This window comes from Phasianus colchicus, chromosome 2 (genome assembly GCF_987193195.1).
Source record: "Phasianus colchicus chromosome 2, bPhaCol1.hap1.1, whole genome shotgun sequence".
In the NCBI taxonomy this organism is placed as follows: Eukaryota; Metazoa; Chordata; class Aves; order Galliformes; family Phasianidae; genus Phasianus; species Phasianus colchicus.
In genome coordinates this window covers 106,639,752-106,662,956 of record NC_143437.1, presented here as the reverse complement: position 1 = coordinate 106,662,956, position 23,205 = coordinate 106,639,752, and the positions used below count along the sequence as shown (strand labels likewise).

The window sequence follows — 23,205 nt, the reverse complement described above, 5'->3', positions numbered from 1 at the left end:
TGGAATGAACGGTGCCAAGAAAGTCAGCAGAGGATGACTGCATGAATGCTCCTTGAGATCCAGCACTTGTATCAAGGACGTGCACCATCAATAATGACAATAGCAGCATTTGTCTTTGCAATTTAACTGCATTCAGAGCCTGCTACTTAAATGCTTACTTAAATAGTAATAACATAAATAGAGCTGCACAGACACTGGTCCTTGTAGTTAGGTAATACTAGCTTTGGAGTTCAAAGGCTGCATGATAGTGGATAGTATTACCAAGTATTGTGTTGAAAAGCAAATACTCCTATACATGAAAACACGCTGTTCCCACAAAGCATGAACCTGTCTTTCTATTTCTTATGTACTATATCATTGTGATATGAAGAAAAACACTTGTAGGATAGCACTTCACACTAAGTTACTAGGGAACAGGACAGGTTTGGGTTGGTTTGGTATTCATTTCTTTTTTTCAGGTAACCGAAAATGTTTAGATTTAAGACTGGCAGCACAAAACCAGATGACGTGGGAATACCTGAAGTATCCAAGCATTTCTTGGCAGATCAATAACATTAAAATCAATAGAGGGATTGCGCAGGGAATTTCATTCCGTTTGAGAACAACATAATTTAAAGGTGATTTCCACATTCACCAAGAATGGCATAGAACTTGCCAGGCCCAGCAACAGCTCTGAACATCCATTTTGTTCTCCTATATCAAAGGACCTTTACTGAAACCCACTTCTGCCTGCCCACTGGAAGTATTTACCTCCAGCTACTAAAGCTTTCTTATTATCTTCTCTGATCTGAAAAGCAAACTCCTCTCAGTTCCTTCTTTATAGAGTTTATAGGGCACTAACACGTTCATCAAGAACAAAGCCACACTGTACTCCAAGATCTATGCACAGCCCCAGTGGTGCCACAGCATTGCCTGACCTACTGAGGAGTCTCAGGAGATGAAAGTGAGAAGACCACACACCTTTTGGCTTGAAAAAGTGGCATTTCTCATCACAGCCTCTTCTTCCCTCTAGGTAGAATCCATCCCATCCCTCATCGTGACGGGAAACCCAGAAAGGCTGAAGCTGAGTTAGCTGAACACTACGTAGGAGATAATCCTGTTACCTCTGCAGCGAGGTCTCCAAAGCAGCAGCTCCTGGGAACTTACAGAGACATTTCAACTTTCATCACGGCTTTGCTCTTCACTTTGATCTAGTTTAGTGCTTCTAAAGTGCTTCGAGAACCCGGGGCAAAAAATACAATACGAGGCTTAGACTAATTCCACGTTGGCCTATTGTGTCTGGCCTCTTAACGAGCGTAATTGATAGAATTCCGCTACCATAAATGCATCCCGACCACCTCTGCCCCCCAAAAAGGAATCAATTGAGGGAAAATGGTCCATGACAGGAAAGAACAAGAGATCGATTAAATATTTAAAGTGTTACTGTAAATGAACAAGGCTCACAAGCCAGGCCAGTAATGAGCTTCCCTCTAAGCCGCTGGGAACCTACATTAATGCTGCACTTGACTCCTTCAGGTCTCTCCCAAGTGCCAGCAATACTCTCACAAGTTGCCAAGCAGACACATAGTGTAAAGTGGTGGTTGCTGTTGTGCACGTGTGTGCGTGTGCAAGATGGGAAGGAAGAGATTTAACCACTTCTGAACTCCCAGTGCAGTGAAATAGGAAAGGATGTGAAACAGAAAGAAGCTTCCTTTAGATTCTGGACTGAGTTCTAGCAACAAGATAATCAAGTTCCCATAGGAGATTCCAATTCTGTTAAAGAAATTTCACAAAGTATAGGATGAATGGATTACATAGGTCTGCCTCCTTAGCACACACAAATCACAGAATTACAGAATGGCCAGGGTTGGAAGGGACCTCAAGGATCATGAATCTCCAACCCCCCTGCCACACGCAGGGCCACCAACCATCCCACCTAATGCTAGACCAGGCTGCCCAGGGCCCCATCCAATCTGGCCTTGAACACCTCCAGGAATGGGGCATCCACAGCCTCTCTGGGCAGCTGTTCCAGTACCTCACCACTCTCTCTGTAAAGAATTTCCCCCTGACATCCAACCTAAATCTCCCTTCCCTCACCTTAAAACCATTTCTTCTTGTCCTGCTGTCACTCACCCTTTCAAAGAGTTGATTCCCCTCCTGCTTGTAGGCTCAAAGAAGAATGTTGGAATGAACATTCTCCTTGATCTTTTTTTTCCAAAGAAATTTTGCATGTTGCATGTGTTAGCTATGTCCTGCATTCATTATAGCCCATCTACAGAGGAAAAGCCACAGCAAATACACAATCCCTACTATATTACAAGTGACTAACATAACTGCCATGGCTACTGTAACATTTAATTCAATTCAATTTGCACTAACAAACATAGGTGTTGAGCCCCTGTGTGTTCAGCACACATAACAGAAGCAGACATAACACCTACGTCTGACAGACTGGCACAAAACACCACTTTAAGCAACATTACCACCCATGGGAGTTTCCCTAGAAGGGACAGAACCTTCTCAATTTTCTGGAAAACCTAAACTGAACATCTGTGATGACTTTTAATACTAAAAATACATATGTGTTTGATTTTGTGTGAGATGGGAAAATATTAATGATGAAAGTGAAGATGCTAATTAGCACAAGCACTATGGCTAAAAGGAAAGATGGCAGAAAACCATCCTAAATCAAGGTGAAATTGTAGAGGCGAGGATTAGAACTCGAGTTCCTCAAGGAACATCCTTAGGACTAACCCTATGTCATATTCTCACTCTTTACTTTGACGCAGAACAGTAGAAATGAGTTGATAAAACACATTCATGTCAACAAAGATGAGAGCTACCATGGTATCAAATTGTTTGCATGGGCTTTTCAGGTCATCCTACTGTCCCATAACAGCAACAGACACGTATCCACTTTTTCTGATGCACATTTGACCAATCTCTTCCAGCCTCTGATCATCCTTATTGCTCTCCCCCACACCACATACCAGCTCATCTATGTTTTTGTTGATGGGCATCACCCAGAACCACGTATGGCAAACCAGCTATGGCTTTGTGAGAGCTGAATAAAGCAGTATCATGGAACACAGCCTGCAGGCTAATCTCATAAATATACATCCCAGGATGTATTTGCACAGTTTTCTCCACAAAGGGCATTGGTGGGTCCCATTTATCATACTTATTCTAAATCTGTTCCTACAAAATATCATGTTGGCCTTCTGTTTTCTACTCCAGATTCGCATAGCTAACTATGGTTGCCTAAACCAGCACTCTGTATAATTCCATTCAATTCAATTTCTACTTTGACATGGAATAAATGTCAAAACTATTGTTCTCTGACGACAGCTTTCAAGCAAATTTCATACAGATTTTATAGTCATTTCATAGAGATCTTGTTGCCTTGACTTGCTTACAAGAATGTCAAAAGCTTTCTTGCACAAAGGCATATGACACTGACTGCTCCTCTTCTGTCCACAAGGCTTTTTGTTCTCTCACAGAAGGAAATCAGATCAGTATGATGTCATTTGTTCTTGACAACTCCATGTTCACTGTTACTCAGCTCCTTGTTATCACTGGCATTCTTGTAAAGGCTCTGATGATTTGATCCAGTGTATTTCTAGGAACTAACCTGGACTGTTTGATCTGTGTTTTATCTATGATAAAATGTCATTCCACTTTATCCACAAAGCTAATAAAGCATAACGCGGCCACAGCCATTCTAGTAAAGTAAACTATGCCAAGGCATGGGCAGAGGAGCTCAATCATGAGAACCACTGAGCCCATATGACCATGGCATGCTTCTAGCCCATGCCAACTAACACACTTGCCCTTGCTTTCTAAACACAGTTTGAGAGCCTGGGCCAGGGACCATTCCCAAAAGACAAGTGACTACCTTGCTTCAGAAAGACTAATAATATGGATGGGGTCACACTCTGCTATTCCAGATTTGCACCTCTGACACAATGCAACCATTAATGTCAAACACAACTCAGGGATGCAACCATTCAGTATAGCTCTAGGAGAGACTGATGTAGGTTAATCACTGCCCTCCATGACAAGGTATACCATAACAGCCTGCTTGCCTGCCTGCCTGCCTAGAGTATTTCCTATGTGTTTTATTCACATTACAGAGCTTTCATACAGTGTTTACAAAGACTATTTTTGAACATCTCTTATGTGGTTCCACATTACCAGCATTTTGTTTTGCTTTGTTGTTTTTTTCCCACTTGCACGTTACCAAGTGGCCTAAACCATTACTCCACTAACTTATATGTGCTGATGACATGAGCTTGAGTAAGCAATCCTAAGTCATTTTTCATTTCGATGACACTTTGGTACTTACATCCACTGTCTTCCACTAAACGATATTAGAAGCTAAAGCCTTCAGAATTCTATTTTCTACCTCCATGATATTTTTCTGCTTCCCTATGTCTTAAGAGCTGGTCTTCCGTGTTAATGTGTGCTAAGAAACCACAAAACTCATCAGACCTCCTCAAAGCCCAGATTAACACTGGCCATCAAAGGTAGCCTTGTTGGCAAGCCAGCTGGACGTTGCTAAGCACCTTGCATTCACTGTCTTCCTACATATACCCTCTTTATCTCTGCTCTTTTAGAGAAGCTCTACTTCACTCTAGGTCTATTTGTCCCATCTTCTCAGAAAGAGTGGTTAGGCATTGGAACAGGCTGCCCAGGGAAGTAGTGGATTCCTCATCCCTGTAGGTATTCAAGGAAAAGGCAGATGTAGTACTGAGGGACATGGGTTAGTGGGCAATACTGTTGGTAGATGGATGGTTGGACCAGATGATCTTAGAGGTATTTTCCAACCTTTATGATTCTATGATTCCATGATTCCTTTCTATGAGGGCACGTTAGTCAAAGCATCAACACAGATGAGAAGCTCACTCACGCTCCCAGTGTAACGACATCGCTAACCCTCCTCCATTTCAATCTCCCAAATCTTCTACAGTCATCTTAGTTGTGCCATGACTTTGCAGCAGTTGGCATAAATTCCAAGAAGCAGAGACTGACAGCTTTTTTTTTGAAAAAATAAAAATAAAAATGCACTATCTAACAACAAAGAATTGCCCATCCCATGTTATCCTTGCCCTCTAAAGCACTTTTGTGTACTGTCTGAGGCCATCGAGAAACCAGCAGATGTGGACAGAGTTTGTGAGAGAATCTGAATCACAGATGTGGCTAAACTTGCCATGAAAACACAAAGGATGTAGGTATAGGAATATATAAATTCTTTAACCCTCGGATAAATGAGGAAACAGCCTCCCAGTGGGACCAGCAGAGAGAAAAAATCTCACAGTGTTAAATGGGACCTGATTCATTTACGCATTTCATCCGTACAAATGAAATGGATGTCCAGAATAGCAAAGGATAGGATTAGATGACCTAGGGAACACTTCCCAGATTCAGATTTCTGTTCTTTTTTAAACCATGCGCTCATTTCTGAAAGTAAAACGAGTTTTTCTGTAGCTTTGACATGCATACAGGACTCCTTTTTTTACCCATCCGCAGCAGTACAGAGAGCTATTTAATGCGTTAATGCTGCTAAACTATGTCACCTATGGCATTTTTCTGCTTCTGTTCGAAAAGAAATCTGCAATATGTGCTGCATGAAATACCAGCTGGGGGTGGAAGAAGAGAACACGGTGATGGCAGGTACCTGATTTAGCTCTGCATCAATAAAACATCCAGATTTATAAGAGCGAATGTGATGGAAAACGTCTTAATGGAAGTACATTTCTAAGAGTGCGTTGGTCCATTCACCTGTAATTACTTCAGGGTTGCTTTGCTGTATTCCTTGCAATACCAGCCAGTTTTATGTGGCAGTCTCAGACTTTCTCATTTAGCTACTAGTGAAAGGGACAGCAAGCTCATATGCATACAGGACATACACCAGCTCTTCAACACACCAACGATTTCTTGAAGATGGACCTTCCAAAGCATCACAGTCTCAATGCATGAGCTCTGTGAATGCAGATGTTTCTGAGTTTTCACCTTAAAAAAAAAAAAAAAGGTATTTTTCATTTACAAGGAAGGACTGATGTTTATAGTGCTGGATAGGATATATTCTTACAAACAAAGAATTAAGGGCCAAGTCTTGAATTCGGACTTAGATCTCAGCCATTCAAAGCTGTCACTGAAGTCAGTGTGCCAAATAATGAATTTAATGGCTTTTAGGCAAACTTCCATTGGCTTCAATTCAGAGATTCTGGATAAGACTCATGTTTGGCACAGAGAAACCGTTTTACACAGCAAAAGCCTGTCAAGATCTAAGTAAGGACTCTGGTATCTGGCCCTATTAACTGGGTCGATTTTTCAAAATCTACTCATGCTTCTGGTTTCATCTCATTCATGCTCTTGTACTGAAGTTAATGTGATTGCTTCTTTCCAGACTCAAAGCACAGATAGAAGTGGGACACATTCAGCTGGTTTTTGATTATTTGCTTGTGTGGTTTTAATCAACAGCAAATATCATTGGGTCATTTGAGCAGACTTAGTGTACCCTATCAGTAATGTGGATCAAATGACGTAACAAATTCTTCCCTTTTGATAAACTATTCCTTTGCGTGTACACAAAGAAAGATTGTTTCTGTTCACTACGGTATCTCAGCAAAGAAAAGTACTACTTACAGAAACTCAAGATCCATGAAAAATAGCGAAGCATCAATTGAAACAAAATTGCTCAAAAAAAAAAAAAACAAACCAAGCTGTGGTGCTTAGCATCAGCTAAGCATCAGCTGAACAAATGAGGAGATGCTGCTGCAATGGACAATCTATCATTCCTGGCCATGCACTCCTGCCCTTTTCCTTAGGCTGATGCTTCTGCTTCTCTCACCTCGCAGTCAATATGACAGGGGAATTCCATCGGGGGAAAACTAACCCACAACACAGTACAACGTTTTCTGCCAATTTAGGTCTTTCAAGTTTTCTCAACACAAACTCACATGAGTGCTGGTGAAATAGAAGGGGAGGAAATGCACCACAGAAGGGGGCAGAAGTCAGGATCGCCCTCCTATAGCAGGCGGCTCTGTGATTTACTGCAACGTGCAACTGCACCTGAATCACAGAATCACACAATCAGCAAGGTTGGAAAAGACCTACGAGATCATCCAGTCCAACCATCCACCTATCACAACAGTTCTCACTAAACCATGTCCCTCGACACAACGCTTCTGTTCCTCCTCCTCCTCCTTTCTGCACTGCAACGCAGACGTAAAGACTTTGATGTCAGCTGAGTTATTTTGGTGCAAACGAGGCATGAAGGGAAAACAAGCCGTGGTGTCCTACATAGCAGTCTGCTGGCAGAGTTAGAGATAGTACTGATGAGTCCTGACTCAGAGCCTTGACGTCTCACATTCACAGAAAATTCTTCTCCAAAGTTTACATCACACGACAGCTTTCTGGCCTTATGATTTTGATACCTGGCAATCAGAATCCACAGCTGCTGCAGCTCCTGTCTTTATCAGGAGTATAAATACAGCAGAAGACAATATCCAAGATACTACCTATGCCCAGAAATTAACTATTGCTTTATTAGATAAATTATTAGTTTGTTCTTATTGTACTTTAATGGAAGGAAGTTGCTAACAGTGGGGTATTTTATCTGTACTCACTGCAAGGTATTTTAAGTTGATAATAGGCTAGACTCTCAACCGACCATTAAACGTTTGTGGTAGCAAAGTAGACCTAAAGCCTGCCTTTTTCTGGCCCCAGCCACATCACAGCAGGATTCGGGGCAAATATTCCTTCCCCAGCCTGCCCAAGTTTCCATATGGCACCTGAACCCTTCCCCATCCCAAGCCACAGCCACAGGGAGGCCTCAGAAACTCTGCTGAGGTGGGACATTGGGCTCTGGGTCCTCAGATCATGGAGGTTCCCAACCTTCACTAGAAGCCCTGAAGCCCAGATGTCCCAGAACAGGCAGAAAGATAACAAGCCAAATTTCTCAGTGGCTGGGATTTGCTGGCGGAACCTTGAGCACAGGGTTTCTAGGAACCTGGTCTGAGTGAGAGTTCTCCAACATGTCCTGGTCAACCAAGTGGGTCCTCAGAGCCTGTCCCAGTGTGTCTGAGAAGTGCTGGGGTCAATGACTTCACCACTCCTTCTTGATTCTGTTCCAAATCTCAAACAGACTAAATTATCTCCTGGAAAGCAGGCATCACATTTCCCAAGGCTGCTTTTCCTTTCTAAGGTGTGCCAGGAGCACAGTTTGTGACTCACCTCCTGAAGGAATGGGATATGTGATTCACTGAAGGAAGAACAAAGATAATCCAAACAGCACAACCTTGCAGAACCTACAGCTCATCCCTTGCCTCCTAACACCTATGGGAAAGGAAGGATTGGCAGCTGGGGCATCCTATCTCCCTTCCTAATAGGAAGATCTCATCTGCTCCAGTCACCTTGTCACCTTATCCCTGGAAATGTTTAAGGAAAAGGTAGATGAAGTACTTGTGGATGTGGCTTAGTGGACAATATTGGTGGTGGGTGAACAGTTGGACTAGATGATCTTAGAGGTCTTTTCCAACTTGAATGACTCTACGATTCTCTTATCTCCACGCCTGTCTATTGCCTGGCTCTCTCTGACCACAGCAAAAGATCTGATTTTGATCTGATTCCTTCTTGGTTTCGATCTCCACCTATAAAGAGCCTTATCTCAGACATAGGTGTGAAAAGCCTGGGACCAAGAAAATGTATTAAATATCTAGTAAAACCCATCTGTGATCATTCTCCACACCTACCCAGACATTTCATCGATCTGATCAGAAAACTTATTACATGGAACAGTCTTGGGAGAAAGATGTAGATATATTTTTTCTGGGCGTGTGATTTTGTGCAAATTCCAATGCAAAATAATGCAGTAGCCTTACTTCTGGTAAAGGTCCCCAGAAATCATCTCTCAAACATATTTTGCCACGAGAAAAGTTGCTTCAATCTCTTGGTCAGCACTGTTTGGTAATAAAGCCTCAGTACACGGATTGCTTCTTCATATGTACTTGGTATACAAAGGCCATGGGGCAAGGAAAATAACCTGGTTCTCTCGTGGTAAGCATGAAGATGTGAACATGTTTTCCCTATTCAAAAAGGAAAAGAGCTCCCACCATTGTCCATGGTCTCCACCAGCCCTCCCAAGTGAGGCAGAGAGGTGCCCGTACAGCACTGAGATGGCTCACACCCCCAAACACAGCCTTACAACACAGGGTAAGGGACACTGAGAGAGGCACTTGTGTCGTTATTTGCAGCAACACCTCGGTGCTCCACCTGAGCCAAGTGCCATGCATTGATTTGGGGCTGTATTATTCAACGTGGCTCTCCCATCTGCTCAGCTGTGCAGACTTGTGACTTTTACACTGGAGGTGCCGGAGCTGGGAGCCAGCAGCACAGCCAGCACAGAAGGTGAAAGAGCAAATGGGTGACACTCCACCTAGGATGCTTGCTGTGAATTCACTCCTTTTTTTTTTTTTTTTCTTTTTTTTTTTTCTTTTTCAGGAGTTCAGGAACATTTGCAGTGCACCTCAGTGACATTTCTGGCAATGATCCCCACTGAGTTCTGTCCCCACCACTGCTCAGAAAGTCACTACCTTGCCTCGTGTTTGGAAATCTGTGGCTAAGCAGCTTTACTTCACATAAGACTTGCATTAACTGAGCTCCAACATCCCCAGAAGCAAATTTATTAATACATTCTAGGTCGCTTCCCCAGACCATGTTTTCCTCCCCAGCCTTAACTAGTTGTTCTATGTAACAACATGTTGCAGAGCAGCAAAACAGCCTTGGCCTCTTTTTGTTTCCAATCAGAACGACTCTCTCAATTTCCTACTTAGCTCATGTCTGCCAAAAATGCAGCATGTACTCCAATGCTGGATAGAATAATACATGACCCAATTTACTAATACGATAGTACAAATTAGAATTATAAATGTGGATCATAGCTGATGTCACTTCAATTCATGTTGTTCAGATATCATCAAAACAATGCATCTTCCGTGAAATAATTCAATATCCTCAAGTAGCATGAAAGGGACTATTTGCTTACAGCGTGCACCTCTCCTTTATTTTAATATGACATTAAATATGCACAGTTAAGCACTCAAAAGTCAGGAAATGAGAAATGCAAGGCTCATAAAGCTTTAACTCTGCCTCCTCGAGGATATTAATTATGTTGTCATCTTTTATCAGATCATTGCATACTGTTTCTTAAATATTGTTTTTCTGCAACCTTTTGTATGTTTATGCATTCCAGAACAGCCCGAGATCGCGCTGTGAAAGACCACAGCAATTTAGAATGATAAGAGGACAGGCTGAGGGATTCGTGTTTAAATTCTGCTTTTGACTTCCTTGGCTTCCCAGAGTTAAAACGTACAACTCAAAATGCTAAAACACTTCATTTCGCTGTTGTTCATCTTGAGGTAGAAGCAGCATGCCCCATGCATGCAATCTGTCACTGCCTGATCTAAAAAAATTCAGGTGCTGCTAGAGCTGAAGGAGCATTTGGACGGTGCTCTCAGACATAGGGTTTGGGTTGCCATGTGTGGGACTGGGGCTGGACTCCATCCTTGTGGGCTCCTTCCAACTCGGAACAGTCTATGACTCTATGAAGAGTCATTTCCAGGTTTCTCTCAGAACAGAATTCAGGAGGATGGTCGGACTTGATGATCTTGTAAGGTCCTTTGCAACCTTGTGATTCTATGATTCTATGACCCTTGGAAACATCTACAAGACAACATACTCCAACCACGCAAACTAAGACAATTTTGTTTTCCTTTAAGAATGGAGAAGCAACTTCCTCACTTTTTACTCTGGGGACAAGGGGTCTCAGACATAAAAGCATTCATCAGAGAATTCGCCTGAACCAAACTGTTGTCTGGAGCCCACCTGAAGAATCATCGAATCATAGAATGGTTGGGTTGGAAGGGACCTCAAGGATCATGAAGCTCCAACCCCCTGCCACATGCAGGGCCACCAACCTCCATGTTTAATACCAGCCCAGGCTGCCCAGGGCCTCATCCAACCTGGCCTTGAGCACCTCCAGGGATGGACGGGGCATCCACAGCCTCTCTGGGCAGCTGTTCCAGCACCTCACCACTCTCATAGGAAAGAACTTCCCCCTGATATCCAACCTAAATCTTCCCTCCTTCAACTTCAAACCATTTCTACTTGTCCTGCAGTTATCTACCCTTGCAAAGAGTTGAGGCTGAAGCATCCAGGCTATCCTAGAATAGAAAATTGGGCTGGTTAATGAATGTCACTTCTGGCTGCTTGTGAATGAGACCACAGATTAAGGATCTGGTAGTCTGCACAGTGTGGACACTTGTAACTTTGAAAGCTACCTCCAGAAAAGATGAAAGTGCACAGTCTTCATTTGGCCTTTGCTTGTAGCTGCCAGGACTCTGATCTGGGGGGCTGACTTATTAGCTAAGAGACCACCAACCCACCCAGTTAGATTCATCACCTAACAACAAGAGGTCCATTCCAGGCTGGATTGGGCGTCTCCCCCTGATAGAGATACTCTCTGATAAACAGACTGTCCCACGAACTACTATCTTGATCTTTGCCATCTTCTCCCCTGCTCTGTGGAGGCATTATAAAACTAAACATGCAAACCCACTGAAAGAGCCTTCCCATTCCCTAATTATTACTAGCGGAACTTTCCATCAGAAGAGGGGTGGCCAGCAGGGACAGGGAGGTGATTGTCCCCCTCTACTCTGCTCTTGTGGGGCCCCATCTGCAGTACTGTGTCCAGGTCTGGAGCCCCCAGTACAAGAAAGACAGGGAGCTGCTGGAGAGGGTCCAGAGGAGGGCCACAAAGATGATCAGGGGACTGGAGCACCTCCACTATGAAGACAGGCTGAGGGAGCTGGGCTTGTTCAGCCTGGAGAAAAGAAGGCTGCGGGGTGACCTCATTGCAGCCTTTCAGTACCTAAAGGGAGCCTACAAACAGGAGGGAAATCAACTCTTTGAAAGGGGAGATAACTGCAGGACAAGGGGAAATGGTTTGAAGTTGAGGGAGGGAAGATTTAGGTTGGATATCAGGGGGAAGTTCTTTCCTATGAGAGTGGTGAGGTGCTGGAACAGCTGCCCAGAGAGGCTGTGGATGCCCCGTCCATCCCTGGAGGTGTTCAAGGCCAGGTTGGATGGGGCCCTGGGCAGCCTGGGCTGGTATTGAATGTGGAGGTTGGTGGCCCTGCCTGTGGCAGGGGGATTGGAGCTTCATGATTCTTGAGGTCCCTTCCAACCCAACCATTCTGTGATTCTGTGATTCTAAAATAGATCAATCTGAATAACAAATCCATTGGAGACCACCCTACTTGTCATCCTAAAAATGACATTCTACAAGTGACACCCAAATACAATGTTATTGGTGACAATGTGCCCAGCAGAATCACTTGCAGCAATAAAAGTAGCCAAGGCGTTGCATCTCAGCAAGATAACAGTGTTATTTTCTCCTATGGCAAGGCTGCCTGTTTTTGACCTTATTTGAGGTTCCTGCTGCTTTTATTTTATTTTATTTTATTTTTTTTGCTTTCTCACTCCTTGCATCCAACTTGGCAAAGCATGCCAAGGCAGTAAGACCAGAGTGCACACGGAGGAATCCCAGCAGATGACCCTACTTCTCTAGGAAAACACCTGGGTTTCAGGGTCGTGTTTAGTACAGAAACATATGGAAACAGGGTCAGAAGGGCCTGCTGAGTTCCCCTGGATGAGCTTGTGGCAACAGGTCAGACACTGCATGAGTACTTTTTCATGCTTGTGTACATGTCTGTTGGATGGGCCGGGCAGAGGATCCAGCCTTTGCTCTTTGCTGTGAAAGCAGAGGTGCCTCTGGCTAACACCATCCCATAGGTAGTTCCTAGGAGTTCTTGAAAAAAGCAGCAGAGATCTTCCCTTAAAGCCACCACTGACCGCTGCTCAGGCTAACAAGGACCAGCCCTATTAGTAAGAACAGATTTTCACTTTCTAGAACAAAGATGATGATGAATCTGAATCCACAGACAAGGCAACCTTTAGAGAACAGCAATTACAAGTAAGCACTTTCCTGTTTCCTAAGAGCACATACTCATAATGAACCTCCCTCTATGAGATTAATAAGCCAGAGGCATGTGTCTGTCAGACTCAATACTAAGTAACAGCAAAAGCACTTAGCTCGTCAAGAAATAAAGGTACTGCATGAAAGCTTTTCAGTTTAGAAATATTGTGTGTATATATAGTAACAAGCGTTAGCAAGCAACAAGCATAGCACAAAGGAGAGGAAGACGAGGGGAGAAGAAGACATGCTGGTGAACAAAAAATAAGGAATGTAAAGCACAATCAAAAGAATGGAGAAGGAATAGAGTAGAACAGATCCGAGTCCTTATATCACACTTTCCCCATAGCTAATCCCTCAAGAGCAAAAGGAGCTGGGTACGTCAGGAGTAAACTCTCTTTCAAATTAGAAAAAAAAAAAAGGAAGAGAAGTGAACAAGAAGTTCTCATTCGGATGTTTTTTCATTCATTTAATCCCTTCCATGTCCTCAGAAGAAAAGCAGAGCTTGCCAGCCCGGAGCTCAGCACTGTGTCCCTATGGTGGCCAACAGCTGAACCTCTGACACACACACAAAAAACAATAGGATCCATCACGTGTACGCCCACTTGAGCAACCCTGGATACCTTTTGTTCTCCTTCCCAAACCGCGGGTGTCACTGTCACAGTTACAAGGCTATTTGTGAATCTAAGGATTCCCTTCCACAAATTGGCCTGATGCTGCATGCCTCGCTTTTTTGTTTTTTTGTCTTTTGTTTTCTTTCCTTCTCTTCTCTCTCTTTTTTTTTTTTTTTTGGAGGAAGATGATTAAGAGAAAGCACTGCTAACTCTCTTGTGTTATTAAAAGAGGGATAAAATCTGCTCCTTTCATTCCTCATGCTTCAGGTCACCAGAGAAAGAAGCTAAGCCCCATCTGACGTGGGCACTACACCATGCCCAGCCATAAGACTGGAACCGTAACACCAGAAGGAGCCATAAACAAAAATCACCCACAGATACACAGCTTTCAATGTACTGTGTGCCACCCATCGAAATGGATCCTTCTCATTGCCAAAACAGAACAAGATAAATCATGAAATGTTTCATCACGACGTGTTTGGTGGTAAGGAGCACTGGCTGCAGGTGAAAGCAACCACTGGTAGATCAGCACAGCAAGAAAAGCTCATTTCACACCAAGAAAAGGTACGAGATGGATGGAGTGCTTCTCAGTTTTTAGCCAGGAGATGGAAGGGTGATCCACCTTCAGGCTGGGTGAGAGAAGAGCAATATGGGCTCAGCAGCCCCATGGGAAGGCGGTTAATAGGAGGGCCAGAGCATTATAGGTGATCGTTCACAGTGCTGCTAACTGCCTCCAAACATGAGCACAGTACAGCTTCCATCTGAAGCAAGTGCTCCAGATTAACTATTATTCACTATCACCCAATTACCATTTGAGAAGCTAATTGGTGCCGCACGCATGGTTTAAATGAAATGACTGAGACAGAGATCCCTCCATTAACAGAGCAGTAAAACAAACCAGATGAAGAATTGTAAGCCTGACTTCTTCGCAGTGTTTGGGGAGTTTGGCATGCATTAGATGCAATGGCTGCATAAAAAGGATGAGACTACAGTACAGGATGCTCTTAGGATGAAGTCATAATTTCATTCTGTGATGGTACAAGACTTCACTGTGCAGTAGTGGGAACATCTCATCTTTATCCTCAGAGTGAGTAACTTACAGTCTTTGAAAAATAAATATTAATACTTAACTTCTATCTCTGTTTTCTTCTCTAGTGACTACTCAAGCCACGAGCCCATTCCCACTGACATCCATGGGAGCTGAGCTGCTCCCTATAGAGCACCTCTACGGGGTTGGCAAAATTAATCCATTTTTTCCCCTTCCTTTGGCTTTCTCCTCATTGAATATTTAAGGAATATACCACAGCAGCAGCTCCTCACCCTCGTGCTGAACTTTGAGGTGCCATTAAGAATGATGCCCAAACGCCTCTGCAGCGTGAGCCCTGAACCCCGACAAAGAGCTGAGACTTATGGGTGGTAAATCATAAATGAGGGAAACTGCTTGCACGGATGTAGGAATGGCTGTGGGCATCTGGCAGCCAGGTGAAGTCACAAGCAGTCAGATGCTCCAAATATGACTCCCCTACAAGGCAGCTGCGTGGCTGATGCAAATGTTTGGCTCCTGAAGGGGGTGGGCTGGGTGCCATCGCACATAAGGTGACCTGTCCTATGGTTGACTTTAAGTAAGCGTAGATATGTGCATAAGATTAACTGCATTACAGCAAGCTTTCAGGGAGTTTAACATCACCATGACAACCCTGTTTTTATATGCAAGATGATGATATATATAGCAGCAAGGGTACGCGCGGCTCTCGTCAGGATAATGAGGAGTGATGGGTCTCTGCCCCGAGGAGCTTACAAACAGAACTGGGCACAACAGGGCAGATCGTGAGCACTAAGGGCAGCTACGAGGGCACGCACAAGGGTGCAAAACAGACCACAAGCATTTTCTGCAACCATCTGAAAACTCAACCAGACTAAACTGCAGTACGCAGATGTGATTTCTTATCTCTCACCAGGCCAAAAAAAAAAAGCAGCAGAAAAAATCCCCTCTCTCTTCCTCCAAATAATGCTGATCGATGACATTCGTCTCCCCCAGGCCCTATGCAAGCAGCTGAGTCTTGCAGCACATCCTGAAGCCTTCCCATTCCCAACAGCAAGGTCTGGATGGAGGTTCTTTTAGCAAAGGGACTGCGTTGCTTGCAGCTCTCTTCTAAGGGATGCACAGACATGGAGCTGCCCTCTGCTCAGTTACACAGCACAGTTCCAGGAGGTTATCTCCCAGGCAGGGAAAACCCTGGGCTATTCCAGTAATTTATATCCGAGCTCAGCTGAACGAAGTGGATCCGAAATTGTCACCGTCTGTTGAACAAACTGTGTTGAACTGTTGAACAAAGGGATATTTTCGCATCTGGCAACACACAACAGAGGCCCCATACGAGCATCTGTGCAAAGCTGGGATTTGTAATTGGGTTTCATAGCAAGCATTTCTCCTGCTATTTCACGGCTCCAAGTACATCTATTACCCAGTCGAACTTCAGCCAAAACACTGCACTTGCTAATACTACATGGAAAGGTAATTTAATATTATATATCTTTCCTTTTGGCTGCAAAGGATTGTTACAAGAAACCCCCTTCTGTGGGGAAATCACACTCTTTGCGCTCACTCCTTCCTACATTTCACAAAATGCACCTGAGAGCACTCCGTGGCTCAGAGGACAGATGATATGACACAGCTCGCATCCATCCTATTAACCTCTCTGAGGCCCTAATGACAGTTTTCCACGTATGCATTACATGCTGGGAATGGTTCTCGGCCCGGGGGTTGGCTTGTACAGCCAACAAATGCCCAGCATGGACAAAGGAGCTCCTGTGCCCACAAGCAGTACATGTGAGAAGAGATCCTGGCTGTATTTATGCACTAATTTACACTGGGCTTATTTCACACTCCTCACACACCAACAGTTTCTGGATACTGGAAATAATACTAATCTTAACTCCTCCAGATGATGTCTTTTCTGGTGTTATTTATTCCACTTGTGTTAAAGCATTGAACTATTACCCCACTGTGGGGGGAAAAATGGGAGCAAAGCTATGTGAAAATGCAGCTGTTGCTTTCACCTGTACTCAAGGATGTGTTCTGCTTTCCATTTCCACGTACATACCTCTGTATCCAGGCAGCTTTCCTCCCCATCTGCCGTCAGGAGCTGTGCTTCAGAGAATGACTGCAGTTTAAGATGGCTGCACTCAGTGAAAGGAAAACACACGCTGTGTCCTAACCTTCTCATCGGACTTTGTGTCCTTTTTCTCTCATCTGAAAGCAAAGTCTTTCGTTCTCAAAGGATGCAGTTGCCATGGACTTGTGAGTAGACACGGAGCTATGAAAGGAGTGTGCTCCAGCTCCACCAGAACTCCTTTTTTTTTTGGATGGAGAAACTACAAAGGGAACTCTGAGCCCTGTTACTTACAGAGCTCATCTCGGGGATGTTTGTGTCCCTGTTTACTTTCTGTAAGAAAAGGAGAAAACTTTTATTCCCCTCTGAGCTTCCCGACAACAAGCGCAGAGACATCTGCCAAACCTCCCACCTCTCTACTCATGGCTGCTGTAAAACCTTGGGCTGCATAGAGCTCTCTAAGGTTCACAGCCAGGTCTGCCCAGCCCTTCAACCCCATCATACGCACCGCACTGAACTTAACGTGTTTTACTGCACTGCAGGTGCAGGTTGAAGAGGCAGCGATTCAAAACGCACATCTGACTCTGCAACATGAAAACAGCTCCTGAGAGAGGGAGAAAGTCTTCAGAACGGCGTCTTGATTCATTAGGAACAACACCAAGGTTGACACAACCCCCACATTTCATCCCACCCGCAGATTCATTACCAGCAGAAAAGAGATGTGGGCTCTGAGGAGCTGGATTCCTGCCCCCCCCCACCTCCCTTCCTTCCCCACAAAGCCTCTTGTTGGATTGTATCTGTATCTTCAGCAACAGCTTGAATTACCGTGTGACTTGACAAGGTGATTTATCATTGCTTGTTGCATTTCTTCTCTGAACATCCCGAGTAGATGATATTATGATAAAAAGGGGAAAGAATAAGATGCAGTCGTCGTACATGACAAAAGCTCATTACTGGGGCATTGCAAAAAAAGGAAAAGATGATTCGGGGCAGATAATGACATCCAGTGCTAAAGATGGAAAGAAAAAAAAAAAAAGAAAGAAAGAAAGAAGGAAAAGGAGAAATCCAGGCAACTGGATAAACAGCATCCTTATTATACAAATAAGCCTGGGAAGGACCTCTAAGCCATCCTTCCATCCATGGGCAGGCTCAGCTTTACCTATGTCAGTTCCAACAGATGTTTGTAAATGATGGTTCGCAGTAACAACAGCGCACCGCGCTAAGGAACCGTTTGCAGAAACATCCCCAGAATTATGAAAAGCCACACACTGTGCCCTAACTGCTGATTAAACTAAATTTAAGGAGGAAGGAACAGCTTGCCATATTGCAAAGGAATAAAAACCCCTTGGTGAAAAAGAAAGAGCTGACTACATGCATTCGGGGGCTTGGGAAGGGGGACGAGGAGAGAACGTATTCGCTTTCTCTCCAGAAGTGCTTCTGCATTGGAATGTTATCCTCCTCTGAGCTTGCTTTGAGACAGCATATGCTCATTACATCAGCTTGCAGCAGTACTTAAGAGATAATAATACTGAATGAGCCCAATATACAATATTAAAATATTTCCTCTCTTATACATCCCTTTAGAAGAACTTCAAAATACCAGGTATAAATACAGGAATTCTGGAAATGTATTTCGTTAGAATCATAGGAGTTGGAAGGAAAGGTGGACTTGATCTTAGATCCCCATGGTTTGACTTATTTATAGAATCATAGAATCCTTAGAGTTGGAAGAGATCTTTAAAGGCCATCTAGTCCAACTCCCCTGCAATGAACAGGGGCAGCACAGCTAGATCAGGTTGCCCAGGGCCTGATCCAGCCTCACCTTGAAAGACTCCAGGGATGGGGCATCAATCACATCTCTGGGCAACCTGTGCCAGTGCCTCATCACCCTCACTGTAAAAGACTTCTTCCTTATATCTTCTATAAACGAAAAAATACACACACACACAAACACACACACATATTATACCTATCTATCTATCTATCTATCTATCTATCTATCTATCTATCTATCTAACTAACAAACATATTTATTTTAGACATCAGTGTGAAAGCAAGTTCCATCTTTATCCATTAGATTGGACACAAACACAATGGCCTTCCTGTTATGACCCTGACAGACAACTTGTGTCTACCTATTATGAAAGGCTGGGAGATTATAGAGTTCCATGTGAAGAAGCTGTTTAAAACCTGTACAGAAGAAGAGTGGGTATATAGTCTTCTTTTAGTGCTTAGCACATAGACCAGTAGGGAGAGAAAAATAGCACTTTTCTGAGCCAGTGGTGAGCTGGAACGAAAGAAAACTAGCCCACAGTCCCACAAGCTAATCACAAGGCGTGATGCACATGAATCACAGAATTATAGAATTATTAGGGTTGGAAAAGACCACTGTCAACCCATCACCACCATTCCTATGAGCAGCAGCACCTCCTGAAGGCAAAGGTTGGCTTACCCTGATGCGCCAGAGTGCAGGTGACAAATCTGAGGGAGGACAAATTTGACAGATCTTCTTCACTTAAAGCATATAGACTATATTCTTCAGAATGAGCAGGACGTGAGCAGACATCAGTCAAAACAGAAGCAGTATCATTGAGTTTTGCCCTGAGTCCCTGAAATCCCACCCATTTCAGGTTGTGTAGTTTGCTTTCTGGCTTTCTGCATCAACACATTCTTGTAGCATTTGACCAGACCTAGATTCCCATACGTGATCAGTGATAACCTTTCCTCCAACTTCCTTCCCCACAATCACTAATCACAGTTGGAGATAATTCAAAGTTTTCCTCTTTGGCTGACCTATTTCTGTACCTGTAGGCAGCTATTCGACAACACTGATGTCTGTTTTCCTTCCTTTGCTGCAGGAACTGAGCCACCAACATTTCCTGCAGTCAGTTGTCAGCAGGTCTTTAGGCAGTTCTGCTGCAGAGAAAACAATTTTCTGCCATTTGAGTCAGCAAAGAGCTGCAGTACAGTGAATGCTGTGTCCTAGTCACTACAAAAATACATGTTGAGACTTTGTAATAGGTACTCAGGTGCAATGGCCCTACATCTAGAAAATACTTCTAGCGCACTGTTGGGTTAATACAGAATATACATGTGTCTATAAAATTCCTCCTGCATTTTATTTATCCATCTGGCCCTAAGTGATCTTATCTTGGAGCATTTCAATAAGGGGCAAAGAACTGGTCTATACACTAGAGATGAATTGTCACAGCCCCCATAAACAACCATATACCCCAAAAGGAAAGGATATCAGGGGGAATTTCTTTCCTATGAGAGTGGTGAGGTGCTGGAACAGCTGCCCAGAGAGGCTGTGGATGCCCCGTCCATCCCTGGAGGTGTTCAAGGCCAGGTTGGATGGGGCCCTGGGCAGCCTGGGCAGGTATTAAATGTGGAGGTTGGTGGCCCTGCATGCAGCAGGGGGTTGGAGCTCCATGATCCTTGAGATCCCTTCCAACACAAGCCATTCTATGATTCTAGGAAAGGCCATATCCAAATGTCAGCTTGGGCCCTGGCTCTCAGACCACATCTCGGACAGCAGTGAGAACACCAATTAAACTGGCCAGAACTGTGTCAAAAACTCCACTAAAAACCTCAGGCCAACATCTGAGCCCATGTTCTGGCTGGACTTAGCGTACTAATAGAGATGTCAGTTATTAGGCTCCAGCTAAAGCTGACCAAAATGCTGTGCATTTGTGAACGTCAGCTCTGCTGGGATGTGCTGCTGGGGCTGGTTCACACATGGGCTCAGCTCACTGCAATTGGAAGTCGCTGATCCTTCCCACCAGCTCGCTCGGCTCATTCAGGTCTTCATGTCCATTTCATTGAAAGTGGATTGCCAGCATGTTCCACATATGCTAATCATAATTAAAGCTTTTTTTTTTTTTTTTTTTTTTTTTTCCAATTAAACCCTTTGCCTAATATGCCAGAATCTGGTCAAATCTCACTATACTGCAGAGAGATACGTCTGCAGTTGGTTGGTACAGTTCCTGTGTGAATGTAGCTCTCACGAGTTTGGTTTCTTTTCCTTGCGTTACATTCGAGGGAGTATCAGGCTGGATATTAGGAAGCATTTATTCACAGAAAGAGCAGTGATGCAGTGGCACAGCTGCCCAGAGAGGTGGTGGGGTCAGCATCCCTGGAGGTGTTCCAGAACTGGGGGATGTGGCACTGAGGGATGTGGGCAGTGGGCATGGTGGGATGGTTTGGGGTTGGGCCTGGGGGATCTTAGAGGTCACGTCCTCAGGCTTTTCTCCACTGTTGAACTGCAGGTGACTTGAGTTCTTATCCCTGTTAATAGAAAATGGAATCAAAATGTCTTAATTACAGAATGTGCCTGAATTAAAATACCAAAGTCATGAACAAAACCAGTTTCGGAAAAGCCAGAGGGAACCGTGTCCTTTAATCAGCTGTTTTATTAATAATGCAATAAATTCTCTCTAAGTCCTCTCAGTGCTCATGACTCTTTGATAGAAGATCTTGCTGGAGGGGTGTGAAAGGCTCTTGTGCTCAGTGATCCAAACCAGGCTTTGGGCACTAGATGGACTCTAACAGCAAAACAGTAAAACCAGGCTTTGTGTCATCTTCTGGTTGGAGATGGTTAAGCCAAACATAAACAAATAATAGCAAAAAAAACCATGTGAAATAAAATCATAACATAAACACATCATGGGAGCTAGATTTTGTTTCGCTTTCTGATCAGCATATTTCCAGGGGCACTGACAGAGCACTTCTGATTTGCCCTGATCAGACTGAAATCAGGATGCCCTAAGTCTGTTTGGTCAGGATCATGTAGGAATGGAACTGGAAAAAAATATGAAGAAAGCACTCATCTAAAAGCTCACTATCCATACACCTGCTTATCAATAGGTTTACTATAGCAACCATTAGAGCAACAGCATCCCTGCACGTAACTGTGAGAATTCGTGGTGTTTTCTTTGGAAAATGACTTTTGTGAGAAAATTAAAACTTCAATGTGAAACCTGCATTTTATTCAACTATTTTAGCTTTCCTAAGAAATCACTGATTTTAACTGTATTTTAGGATTCTTCTGGCCTCTCCTATGCATGAGAATAAAGTGTGCCTTTGCTTATCTCTTTTTCCACACCATTTTTTTCTCCTTTACAATCAAAAATAATGCCAAAGAAATCAAGTTAACAATGAAACACTGATAAAATCATCAAAGAACTACATGATGATAAATTACAGGGCAAAATGGGGAAAAAAAAGAAGTTAAATGCATGATGAAATGTAGAAAATGACTTTGCAACATTTTAATGGAAAAAACAGCAATAAGATTTCACTGCTGTAAAAACACAAATTTAGAATTCTAATCTTCTCAGAACTTCTCCTTCCTTTGTTTTTCCCAAATAGCTCATGGATCAAAAGATTTATATTTAATAATGTACTGAATATACAGAAAAGATATACGGAAATACTGAACATTTCTGACCATTTCTAATTATTTCCAATCATCCTCAGGTTTTTGGCTGAGAATGGTCTCTTCTTATTGTTAAGCTGATGAATTTACTTTGCTTCAGAAACGCAATGGCCTCAGAAGTGTAGCATGATCATAAAATCATAGGATGGTTTGGGTTGGGTTTAAGATCACCCAGTTCCAACCCCCTGCTACAGGTAGGGACATCTCCCTCTAGACCAGGTTGCTCACAGCCCCATCCACCCTGGCCTTGAATGCCTCCAGGGAGGGGGCATCCACAACCTCACTGGGCAAATGTGCCATAGTTCTGTTTAAACCTGACAAAGCAGGTTCTCCAGAAGAATTATCTGGTCTTCTGTTGAAAATTTCTAACAAATCCAACATTTCTCCTCAGAAATTGCCTTGAGGGCCACCACCACCATTAGGGCCTTGGGGCGCACAAGAAGGGGCAGAGAACTGGGATCATTCAACCTCAGGAATGGCTGATGGGAGATCTTACTGTTTTCTTGAACTATCTAAGAAAGGTATAGAAAAGATGGAACAACTCCTTCACAGGTACAAAGTGGAAGGATAAGAGGCAACGGGCAAAAGCTGGAAGATGGGAAATTCCATTTAGACATAAGGAAAGGAACATTTTCACCATGAAAGGTGAAAGGGCACCAAAGAGGCTGTGGAACATCCGAGCTTGGAGACTTTCCAAATTCAACTGAACACAGCCATGAGTGACATGATCTAAGGTGGACCTGCTCTGAGCATGAGGTTGGATCAGAGATCTCTTTCCAGTCTGAATTATTCCACGTTTCTCCAATCTTAATGTTCAGCTGTCTTTGCTATCAGGAAATACCACGTTAGATATTGCCCAATGAGGACTTCCTACCATTATCTCTTCCCACACCTTTCTCAAAAGGGTGAAATGTCCCACGTGTGAGATCTAATCCATAGTTAAGCATTTGAGAATAATGATAAAAATACCTATTTTCTCAGCTCTCCTTTTTGGTAGGTTGGAACAACGAGCTTCAAAACCTTTGG

At 43.6% G+C, this 23,205-nt stretch overlaps 1 protein-coding gene across 8 annotated transcripts in view; it reads right to left on the bottom strand.

Annotated features, from left to right (window-relative positions):
* The window catches only part of MSRA (methionine sulfoxide reductase A), a 271,330-nt gene that overhangs the window by 19,937 nt on the left and 228,188 nt on the right, over positions 1–23,205 (bottom strand). The window contains exons 6-7 of one of the 8 annotated variants that reach the window (XR_016464580.1): positions 17,251–21,286; positions 12,485–17,075 (exon numbers count right to left, since the gene is read on the bottom strand). The exons of 6 other annotated variants lie outside the window; for them this stretch is intronic. Coding sequence is in view for 1 of the 2 variants with exons in the window: in XM_090136598.1 (XP_089992724.1) it covers positions 21,179–21,286 (108 nt within the window). In the remaining variant the exon portion in view is untranslated. Of the gene's footprint in view, positions 1–12,484; positions 21,287–23,205 lie in introns of those variants that run through there. One more of the 8 variants, XM_090136598.1, reaches the window with a different exon arrangement.